The 12,142-nt window shown below is 44.4% G+C and overlaps 1 protein-coding gene across 1 annotated transcript in view; it reads left to right on the top strand.

The window, feature by feature from the left end:
* PDGFRA (platelet derived growth factor receptor alpha) overlaps positions 1–12,142 on the top strand; it is a 61,917-nt gene that overhangs the window by 7,217 nt on the left and 42,558 nt on the right. The window contains exons 2-3 of the mRNA XM_032774239.2: positions 5,315–5,375; positions 7,359–7,673. Of these exons, the coding sequence (XP_032630130.1) occupies positions 5,327–5,375; positions 7,359–7,673 (364 nt within the window). The 5' untranslated portion in view covers positions 5,315–5,326. The remainder of the gene's footprint in view (positions 1–5,314; positions 5,376–7,358; positions 7,674–12,142) is intronic.

Raw genomic sequence — 12,142 nt, 5'->3', positions numbered from 1 at the left:
GCCGAACGCATTTCGCCCACACAGGTGTCTGCTCAGTACGCTTTGCCAATGGCGTGTTCCCGATTCCTGATAGTTAGGCTATTCGTGAAGCTGGGCCCTATATATGTTTTGTGGTTTTTGGTGTAGACGGAAGGTCCGAAAGGCTTGAGTGTGTTTTACGGCCCGCTGTAGCCAGTAATGTGTCCTTAGGCTTACTTCCATTAGTATGGGACGTAATACTCCAGTCGCCGCTTCTCTCTCCTCTAGGGGAACCCAGGGAGGGGAAGCCTAGGAGTGGCACTAGTGAGGGAAAGAGTTTACTTTCCCTGTGTTAAGATCCAGGGGATCTGGGTCTTGGGGGTCCCCAGGGAAGGTTTTGGGGAGACCAGAGTTTATCAAACACTCAGAGTTTGATTGGTGTCAGCTTATCAGATCTAAGCTGGTAATTAAGCTTAGAGGTTTCATGCACGTACCCAAATTTGGACGCTAAGGTTCAGATTTGGGAAATATACCTTATGACACCCTGCTCCAGGGGCCCCGAAAAACTCTCGTGGGGGGCCGGGGCCTGGGGCAAATTGCCCCACTTGCCTCCCCTGGGTGGCCCTGCACCAATGCAGAATCCTCTTGAAGTCATTCCAGCCAGACTCAGGGGCTGTGTCAGTGAATTCAGAGACAGGATCAGACAAAAACAATAGGACAGAAATCGAAGATTTTGAGGTTCACCTTCCATTTGGCTCAAGCAAAATTTGAACAATGGAGATCTGGCATTTTAAAAAAATGCCCTAGAATCAGGGAAGCATGATCTTCAAACAAGCATCTTCATTCTTAGCTTCTATTGATTTTTTTTAAAGAAATGTCCCTGGCTAAGCAATGATTTGAATGAAGGAAAATGTGTCCAAAAACTTGATAAAGTGTCAAGAAGCATGAAAGTATATGTAAAAAGTTCAAGGGAATTTCAGAATCCACAAGCACCAGGTTCCCCTATCCCTAGTCAGAGGTCATCTTACTTTTAAATGATGGCTCTGTTTCTGCAATTACATCAGTGTTTGCGGGGAGGGAACGCACAAGAGTCTGCCAGAGTTGCTCTGACTGTAGGATTGGGGCCATATTTGCTATTATTTGTTACCAGATATGTAGGCTACAAAGAGATCTTCATAGATCAGGGTGGTTTATACAGATTTTGGTACTAAGGAAAGCAAGATATAGTAAGGTGCATTTTCAACCTTGTTTTCTTTGTATTGTACTCTGGGTCAAAACTAGGGTTTGGATGCATATCATACTCTGATGGCCTTGAGCCAAAGAGGTTTGTTTCAACTGTTTCAAAGATCAGGGTTTTCTGAAGACTGCCTCACTGTGCCCCCAAAAAAGTGCTAATAGCTTAAAATGCAAACAGACAGAACCTCCTGCCCCCATCCCCAGGCTTCCAAGTTAAACTTTCCTTTTGGTTTCCTACTTTAGACTGTCTTCTCTTTTTTAAATGTTAGATCCTGATCCTGCAATTTGATCTGCAAGGGGAAAGCTTTATTCCTGTATTCTTTCTATGATGTCAAAGGGGCTAAGCATGTGGTTTACCCCATTGATCAGACTGCAGGATTAAGGCCTTAGGTTGTAAGATCTTTGGGACAGATATTGCTGCCTGTGTGTCCTGTATAGTGCTGGACTAACTGTTAGAACTTAATACAGAATTAGAATTGATATTTAATAACTGTTACTTTGCTATGATACAGGAGAGATATTCAGGCCACCCTGAATGTAAATATTTTGAAAGGGGCAGTTGAGCAACCCTGTCTTTACGAAAAAATATTTAATTTTAAACTGCACTTCGCTAGTGTATTTTAAGTGGACAGTCACAGAAGCGTTTTTGGTTTTGGTTTGTGTGGTCCTTTCCTCTGAGCACGCACGGAAATCTTCAGAACTTGCTATTGTTCACTGTACAGAGGGTCTTGCTTTTGGGGAGTCTTATAAGGAAAGGAGCCAATGACCAAGAAAATTTACAGGGGGCAGTGTCCGCATATTTACATCAACCTAGTAAAGCACACCATTTTCATCCAATGTTTTCCTTTTTCTTACCTTTCCTGGAAAAGCTCAGAGCTTCCCCAGAGAAGCCAGTTTTAGGGAGAACCTGCACTAAAAGGATCAAACTCATTCCCAAATTAAGATAATCTCATCATTATGTTTCCAAAACCTGAACAATAGACCTGCTTCTGCAACAGTCTCCACTAGTACTGCAGGTGTGAGTAAATGTTGCAGGATCAAGTCCTTTTACCAAGACTATTGCTCATATGAAGTTAATATAATTTCTGTATAAAATGACAGTTTCAAGTTGATCCATGGAGACTTGGAGTCGTCCAAATTCCATGTACCACCGTTGAGACTGATGCTCCTTTCTGCCAAAGAAATTCAGTTTGGCTGCATTAGTGTGGATCGACACTGCCATCATGTGGCCAATTAGATTAAATGCAGGTGACTGGTACCCAATGGGAATTGAGGCTATTTACTGTAATTTAACAATGGATATACAATTCTACTTTCCCGGTGAAGGTTTTTGCCTAATTTATGACAGTATGAAAGATTAATATCACTCTTTCCTCCCCATAGTGCTGGCGCTTTCCCTCTAGCATGTACAGAATGACTGACTGGGTCTCTCATTATTTTCTATATGGATTTTTCCATCAAGGTTCACAACATTCTGGATTCAAATTTTTCCAAATTTTGTTTTTAATTACACACCACAGTCAAAGGAACTACTCATGGTGGTAAGCATTGTACTCAATAGGAACCATTTGCCAGACCAGGTCCTTATAAACAAAGATTTTGATTATATTCCTTTCATGGTTTAGTATCATCTAAATAAGTAACTGAAATACTAACATTTAATCTAGATCACTTAAAATATCTAAATAAACACAATTACTGCTTTACTCTATACAGTCTGCTTTATATATATTGGCAGACTAATTTGGAAATTTGAGCCCGATCTAACATTCTTTGCATGCCTCCCTATTCCCATTATAACCAGTGGGTGTCCTAGGGTGTACAAGGAATGAAGAATCACACCATAAGTATGCATACACTGCACATGTGCTTATGACCTTGGCCCAGATCCTCAGCTAGTGTAGCTCTATTAACTCAATTTACATCAGATAAAGATTAGGTTCGTGGGGTGTTCTGAACTGAACCTGGGGTGTTTACTGACGCTCACTAACCAAAAATCGTTAAAATAAAGAGCATGAAGGGCTGGGATGGACTAACTCTTTCTCTTGCCTCGGATGAGACAATTTTTTTTGCCCACTTAGCGGCTGGAGCTAAATATACTTACTCCTACCAATAGTTTGCCTAAAGTATTGGCACCGAATTAGGCAAACAGGCAAAAGAAGCATATGCAAAAACCCATTGGCGTGGCATTGTTCTTTAGATGCATCACAATGTGCAATTCCATTCAAACTGGAGTAATGATGAAGAATTATATGTGTATCCCTATTCTCTCTTTCTCAGTTGCTGTAGGTTCCTCTGGACCTTGTCCCATAGGGTAATATGTCAGATCTCAAAGAGCAACCAGTCTGACAATGAACATTTAGTAAATCCCTACATTGCTGCATTGGTTTCAGGCCCCTTAGCTCCCATTGGCTTGCATGGTAGCTAAGCTGTTTGACTATGTCACAGCACAGTGTCATCACCCATACTTACACTGGGTATTATAGGCCTGATTCTCCATGTACTTATACTGATTTTATACCAGCATCACTTCATTGACTTCAAGTGAAGTAACTCCAGATTTGCATCAAGGTAAGAGGAGAATCAGATCCAGATTATTTCTGTACAGACTGCATTGTTTTCAATGAATAGTCCATAAAAGCAATATATTGTGGTAAGAGAGCCTTCTATCTGTAAAGGCAAAAGGAAACCTGGCAGATAGTATGGGTAACACTGTCTTGGGGATCGTGAGCTGTTAGCGCTCAAATCAATAAGGCAGAGTATGGGAATTCTTTAAAGATGTACAGTGGGTTACTTATCTAAAGAAATACAGGATATAAATGTGATAAAAGTGAGAAAAGAGGCTGAAACCAGAGGACTTCTTTGATGTCCCAGAGTCTGTTATCAGTGGGAGGCAGATACGTAAACACATGGCCATTATTGTTAATTGCAAAATCAGGCTGAATGGCTTGTCTTTGCTGGAATGCTGTCTGTTGAATTTCTGAAGCTGTTGCATATGTTCCTTTAGCTGGTAGTTTGTTGCCACTACACTGCTCAAGTCCTATTGTGTCCTTGTGGTGGGAGCAGAGGCTGTCCAGCACCTTGAAGAACTGGGGGCTAGCATGGCTTGCTGTCAACATTTAATTCATATCTGAGAGGCCTGTGTTCCACTTTAGTAGCCCATTGTATTATCCTTGTTCAGTATATACTGAAGTTACTGTCCCTATTGAAATCAACAGCAAAACTGAGTAGGGACTGCAGCATTTGTCTTGGGAAATTTGGATAGTTTGATTACCATACATTTAAATTATCTTACATGGCATGTAGATATACAGTTACTTGTTGCAGTTACCCCTTGGACACTGCCTGCTGTCTTATGGCAATTTGCTCTGTATAGCTTAGAAGACCAGAAAACTCCAAATAATCCGTTATTCTTCATGCTGCTTGGGAAAAGAGGTACTGTAGAAACACAACTGCAGTCTTGTGCTCCCTCTTGTGTTTTATTAGAGAACTTCAGCACATGTTTTAAATAGAAAGTCTCTTGATCAAGGGAATTTGTATTAAATTAAACAAATGCATTTATTGAACAAACTAAAAGGTAGATACAGTGGTAAAATAGAACTTTAGCAGATGATGGTACTTTGTAGTATAGAAAGTGGTTTTAAATATACTTTCTCTCAAGTATCAGAGGGGTAGCCGTGTTAGTCTGGATCTGTAAAAGCAGCAAAGAGTCCTGTGGGACCTTATAGACTAACAGATGTATTGGAGCATGAGCTTTCGTGGGTGAATACCCACTTCTTTCAGAATTGCTACCATCACATTTTGTAAGCGGTCCAAAGGCCAGATCTTGCCATCAGTTACACTGATGTAATTCCATTGCAACCTCACTCACTTCTGTGGAGTTACTCCATGCATAGAGCAATGCAGTTATAGGCCCAGTTCTGGAAGCTGCAGTAGGGATTGTGGGCCGAAGGTGCAGACTTTGGCCCAAAGTGTCCTTAACGTTTCCCAGAGAGAGCTCTGTATGCAGTATGTACTCCTAAGCTGGCGACGGAGTCAGAAGCCCTGCAAATAGCTCATTGCCTTTATCAATATGTTCACTAACTTTACTTTTTCTTGCTTTTCTATTTTTCTCTTTCAGTTGTCCGCAGTGATGAGTACTTCCCCAAGTACATTCCTGCTCCTGGGATGTCTCCTGACAGGTAACATTCCTAAATACCGTGTGTCACTTCATTCATTATCCTTTGTAAGTCTGGGCTTAAATCAATGCTCTACAGTCAAAGTTTCAGATAGATTTGTTTTCAGTGTGATCAGTGATCATGAATCACAGCACAGAAGATCAGTCAAGTGGCTGTAAATTATTTTTTTCTGACATTAATTATAATAAAAGTCGCCAGGAAGAGAGTCCGAAGTCTGTGATTAAATCTACTGAAAATATTCATATTTTTATGGACAGTCCGTCTTTTGTTACTGATTAAGGATCCCAGCTTGGTGCCCGTGAGCAGCCCAATGAAATGGATATGATACAAGGAAATTCCCTGGTGGAGGGGAATGGAATCCACTATGCAGCTACTATTGCAGCCTCAGGGCTATAGTAACCCATGCAGTTGATTCTCCCTCTCCGGAGGGAAGAGGTTTGGCCAGTGGATCTGTGTCACTACCGATGCACCAGCCATGTCTCATGTCTCCCGCCAGAGTTTCTTCAGCAGCACATGGGAGCAGAGCTCCATGATGTGCAGCAGAGTGCAGGCTGCCTGGGTGGGATCCCGGCATCCTCCTACTCTGTGGCACATAACTGCATTGGCGAGCAGGCCTTCCGTATCAGCAGAAGGAAATGTAGGGGCAGGGCAGGCTTTGCCTCAAAGTGCCATATATAGAAAAGGCCAGCATTACTAGATATTACAGGTAAAATACTTGCAATGGCTTGAGAAGCAGAACAGAGACCATGATGGGCCCAATCCTTGGCTCCAGTAAACCCGCTTTGTGCTGGTCCCCTGGCATGCAAACCATATCTACCTCCCTGATAATTTCTCTGGGGTCTCAGGGGCTGTGGTGCTGGGTGGGATTCTCACTTAGGGTGGGGACTAAGCCAGCCCTTGGCCAGCCGAAGTAAAACTTGCCCAAACTAGAGAACCTGGCCTTGTAAATCCAGATTGCACATTAAAAGCACTCCATTACAATATCCTGTTCAATGAGTTATGGTTCTATTTGATCATTGGTCTTCCTTACATTTCAACTAGTGATGGGCCTGAGCCACTTAGGGTATGTCTACACTGCAACCACTCCCCTCTCAAGTCCCAGACTCACAGTAGTGAGTCTCAGAGCTTGGGTCTACACAGGGGTGGCTCCAGGCCCCAGCATGCCAAGCACATGCTTGGGGCGGCAAGCCACGGGGGCGCTCTGCCGGTCGCTGCGAGGGCAGCAGGCAGGCTGCCTTCAGCGGCTTGCCTGTGGAGGATCCTCCGAAGCCATGGGACCAGCACACCCTCTGCAGGCAAGCTGCCGAAGGCAGCCTGCCTGCCGTGCTTGGGGCAGCAAAATGCCTAGAGCCTGGGTCTACAGACTTAGGCTGGCAAGACTGACAGCATGGCACTAAATATAGTCACATAGACATTCTGGCTTGAGCTGGAGCTTGGGCTTCGAGGTGGGCTTAAAAACCCGAGCTGAAATGTCTGCATGGCTCTTTTTAGCACCATAGTGCAGTCCAAATTTGTAGAGCCAAGCTCTGAGACTTGCTGCTGCAGGTTTTTTTGCAGTGGAGACATAATCAAAGTTTGTATCCAGGCTACTTCTATAGCCCTTTGCAGAAATAGAGGTCAGCTGTAATGTTCAGATACAGGCGTTGATCTAGCACGAAATGCTCCCAGAGTCTGAGGCTGTTTGGATCTGGGGTTTTGGTTGAGAGCCATCGCTAATTTCAACTCTTTGTCTTTCATTTCTCGATGCAAGTCGGGCTGAACTGAAATGAGCAGCATTTTGTCTGAGACGTTCAAAGAGGAATTATTTTGCCCTCCATAGGGAAATGCAGTGGCTGCTTTCAAAAGGGCACATTTAAAGGGAGATTAGTGTGTCTGGTTTGTCCATAAACATGGCTGTTTTATAGATAAATCACTCATCCTTTCTCACATCTATGTGGTGAGCATGCTCTGCTTAGTAACTGGTTACTTATTCATTTCCTTTGACAGGACCATGGCTAACTTTTTGCCTGCTTCCATTGCCGACTGTTCTTCCGAACAGAGATGAAATGGTGGTGCAGCTGAATGCCTCGTTTACTCTGAAATGCTCTGGAGACAGTGAAGTGACCTGGCAATACCCAATGGCTGAAGGAGGCCACAGAGTCGACATTAGAAATGAAGAGAACAACAGCGGTCTCTTTGTGACTTTGCTGGAAGTGGGGAATGCCTCAGCGGCTCATACTGGATTATACACTTGTTACTACAATCATACTCAAGAGGAAGATGGAGAGGTGGAGGGGAAGGATATCTACATCTATGTGCCTGGTGAGTGGGTTATGCTGTGTTACAGCGGAAAGGTTTGCCTGGGTTGCTGTGTAGGAATATCAAGAACCCTATTAAGCATTTAAATGGAGAGCAACCTCTTGATCTGGGCTGGGCATGCTCCTCTTCACATTGATTTTGTTTGGTATGAATTAGTTCTCATGAAAGGTAGTGAACTGACAGCCTTGAAGGCTGAAGCTTTCTCTCCACAAAGCGCAGGAAAAAGGCAGTGCTCTCCCAGTGGATACCTCGACTCAGACATGGAGACCAGCTCTGTGGGTGCACACTGCACATAGTTGTCTCCATGCCTATTGGCTTCTTTGATAAGGCTTCCAACCAGGGGAACACTAATTCCAACTATTTGGTGGTGGCTTGTGTAATGTGTTCTTTGGGACCTGTACTGAGACGAACTAACTTCATGAATACCACTATATAGTCAATGGATGGTAATGGCTCTTGGTCTGTATTGACCAAAATTGGATTTGACCTGATAGCTCAGAGGCTATGTATTGCTACTTTCAAATATCTGAAGTGTGGAAATGTGTTAGTTGATGGAAAACTTGAACTGCAGTGCAGGAGGATGCTCACATATTTACAGGGTGTAGGAATCAAAGGTGATTAGTAAGATGTAGCTGTATTGGAACACCTGTTACAAGAGAGGTGGAAACAAGAAATGGCAGTGAGGGCCAGTGTGGCAAATAAGGTGGTATTTTCATGCATCATTTGCCACAATTTTCACAGCAAGACCTGCCTTTCCTGCCCCTAAACTTCCTCTCATGCACCGTGGAAAAATCTATTGGACCCAAAGAAATGACAATGGCAAAACCAATGAGGCAGTGTAGTCTAGTGGATAGAGCACATGACTGTGACCCAGGAGATCTGGGTTTTGTTCCCAGCTCTGCCTCTTGCCCTCTGGGTGACCCTGGACAAGCCATGTCCCTCCAGTGTCTCAGTTTCCCCCATCTGTAAAATGGGATAATGATACTGACCTCCTTCATAAAGCATTTTGAATCTCCCGAGTTAGGTATTATATTATTAATAATAAGAACACCACCCAACAGGGATTTCAGGGAACATCACCCCACTTGGTAATCTTCCCATTCTCTTTTAGAAGTGCCCACCTTGGCCCCTCTTCCCCCACACACTCTAGGGGCAGGGGTAGGGATGTCACAGAATGTCCTGTCTGCCAATTCTCTGAGGTTGGAGTCAAAAGTCTATTAAACTCATTTGTCATGGCTTTAATAGGAGTCACTGGCTGAGTCATGACTGACTGTCACATGAATCCATGAGCGCCAACGTCTTTAAAAAGGAAGAGACTATAACATTTGGCATCTGGGGATTTTGGTGTGGGCGGGAGAGGGTGAGTGGGTGGATGGAGGAGTGAGTGAGTGGATGTGAAGATAAATGGCTTTACAAACTTTATTGAGAGCCTTTGTAAAGCATTATACATGACTGCCTGGAGCTCTACTGGGAAACAGGGGATTAGAGACAGCACTGCAGGGACACAAAGTGCCAGACTGGTAGACTGGCAGTGAGCATTCTGAGGGTTAGCCTGCAATAGCAGTACAGGAAAACAAGGGAAAAGAAAAGAGGTTGCAAGTCACCCTGTAAAAGTTTAACATGTTTGTGAAGTTAAAAAAAAAGATGCCTGGACTACAAAAAAGATTATGTAAGGGGAAAGAGGCTATATCAGAGATTTTGTGAAGTGCCCTAAAACTCTGAAGTCTGTTTTGCAATGGCATTTGGGTTTTCTATAAACTATAACGTGCAAGGTTAGCATGATTCTTCCATGATTTCCCTCTACATTTACTATGAAAAACTTGCAGCATCAACACTTGTCCTTCAGACAGTTATTGAAGCTTGGGCAGAGCCTGTAGGCTTTATACCTCAGTATCAAGTCAGCTCTAAGGCCTGGTCTACACTACGCATTTAAACTGAATTTAGCAGCATTAAACCAATTTAACCCTGCACCCGTCCACACAACGAGGCCCTTAATATCGATATAAAGGGCTCTTTAAACCGGTTTCTGTACTCCTCCCTGACGAGAGGAGTAGCGCTGAAATTGGTATTGCCATGTCGGAATTAGGGTTAGTGTGGCCGCAAATCACGGATATTGCTACCGGGCGGTATTCTCACATGTGCACACAAGTGAAGCCGCTCTGGACAGCGCACTCAAACTCAGATGCACTGCGCCAGTTAGACAGGAAAAGACCACGCGAATACTCTTTGGAATTTCATTATCCTGTATGGCCAGCTGTTGGAGGCTCTGATCAGCATGAGTGAGACCGATTGACAGTCCAAATCCATAAAAGAGCTCCAGCGATGGACCATACGGATACATGACTATTAATGATCATTGTTACCTGCGGGAGACAAAACTGTTCTATCAGAGCTCTGTTTACAGAAGAATGAAATGCTAAAGATTTGAAAAAAAAAATCTCCAGAGCCATGATACAGAGTCCACAGCACCAATGCTGTTAGTGACAAAGCATAACCGAGAAAGCTGAGAATCCAACTGGGATGCCATGGAGGGATGGCGAAGGGGGTACGAGGAACATCAGACTATTCCACAGTCCCACAGTCTCCAAAAAGCATTGCGTTTCTCTAGGGCTGAGCATCCCAATGCTTGTAGGGTTGACAACACATTGTCTGGGGTTGGTTCAAGGTATTCTGCATCAATTTACCACCCCTGTCCCCTGTAAAGAAAAGTGGAAAAAATTCGTTTCTTGACCTTTTTCAGGTGCTCACCGTATAGTCTACTGATTGCTGGTACGACCAGGAGCTGTTGGCACCATGAACAGCAGCAATCTCTCTCCCCTCTCTTCCCCGGTGGCAGAGCGTGCAGTGACAGAAGGACTGGGTTAGCCATCCTCAATCATCATCCTGTGAGTGCTCCTGGCTGCCTCAGGTGAGTCAGCCAGGGGTGCCTGGGTAAAAATAGGAATGGACTCTTCGGTCATTCCCAGAGTAGGAGGGTGTTGTTGTACTGGTGATGTAGTGACATGGCTTGCGTAACCGTCTTCATCATAGCAGACTGGTGGCTGAGCTCCCATCAGCCCTCCCAACTTTTCAGTGTCTAAAGAAAATGTTCATGTATTGCCTGGACTATTCATTAGGCAGCCGGGATTCTGGCTGTTCATTCTCCCTCACGTTTAATGTCCTGCCTGGACTATCTAAGCCAGCTCGGAGGCTACCTTCCACTCATTTTATCTCACTAAAAGTCAGTGTTTCTTATTCCTGCATTCTTTATTACTTCTTCACACAAATGGAGGGACTCTGGCAACGGTAACCCAGGAGGTTGGGGGAGGAGGGAAGCACAGGTGTGTTGTTGCAGGGCACGCCTAGAATGGCATGTACTCATCATTTCTGCAGGGATCTGACACAGAGAGTGGCTAGTGCTGTCTGGTACATGGTTCTCCTAGTACACTTGCCCCCATTATTCAGGCAGGACTGATTCTATTTTTAGATACAACATAAAGGAGGGAATGACCCAGGGAGCATTCCCATTTTTGTCTTTGCGCCCCAGGCAGGACCACAGCGAAGGTCAGCCAAGAGCACCCATGCACAGCAGCAGACGGTACAGAATGATGATAACCGTCATTTCATCGCCAATTTACAATGGCATGGCAGACGGTCAGAACGACTGATAACCATCTCTGCTATCTTGCAAAGGCAAATGAATGCTGCGTGTAGCGCTGCGTAAGTACCGCCTCTGTCAGTGGCATCCAGTACACATATCGGTGACAGTGACAAAGGCAAATGGCCTCCTGGCTTGCATGCTATGGCATCTGCCAGGGCAATCCAGGGATATAAGTGCGCGAACATGATGTCTGCCATTGCTTTCACGGAGGAAGGAATGAGTGATGGCATTTACCCAGAATCACCCGCGACACTGTTTTTGCACCATCATGCATTGGGATCTCAACCCAGAATTCCAGTGGGCAGGGGAGACTGCGGGAACTATGGGATAGCTACGGGATAGCTACCCACAGTGCAATGCTCCAGAAATCAATGCCAGGCTCGGTACATGGACGCACACCATTAAATTAATGTGCTTAGTGTGGCCGCATACACTTGACTTTATACAATCTGTTTTACAAAACCGGTTTATGTAAAATCAGAATAATCCCATAGTGTAGACATACCCTAAGTGGCCCACTGCTGAACAGTATGATAGCTCACTAGTAGCTCGAGGACAAGGAAGATGAAGACAGATATCAGAAGACTCCTTCAAGAAGGTTTTTTTTTAATATTCCTGTGATGTACCAGGGTACAATCCAAGCTGATGAGTAGCTGTGTCACCCCTGCCCTCTAACCTGTGGTGACCTTTATACTGCTTTGCTCAGTGATGAGCTGCCAAAATCTTAACAACCAGTTCCCTACCGGGTCTTCGGTGGCACTTTGGCGGCAGGTCCTTCATTTGTTCTGGGTCTTCAGCAGCACTTCGGCGGCGGGTCCTTCAGTGAAGACCC

Source organism: Chelonoidis abingdonii, chromosome 5 (assembly GCF_003597395.2).
Source record: "Chelonoidis abingdonii isolate Lonesome George chromosome 5, CheloAbing_2.0, whole genome shotgun sequence".
Taxonomy (NCBI): Eukaryota; Metazoa; Chordata; order Testudines; family Testudinidae; genus Chelonoidis; species Chelonoidis abingdonii.
Note: the sequence above shows the minus strand (reverse complement) of the source record. Positions and strands in the feature narration are given on the sequence as shown.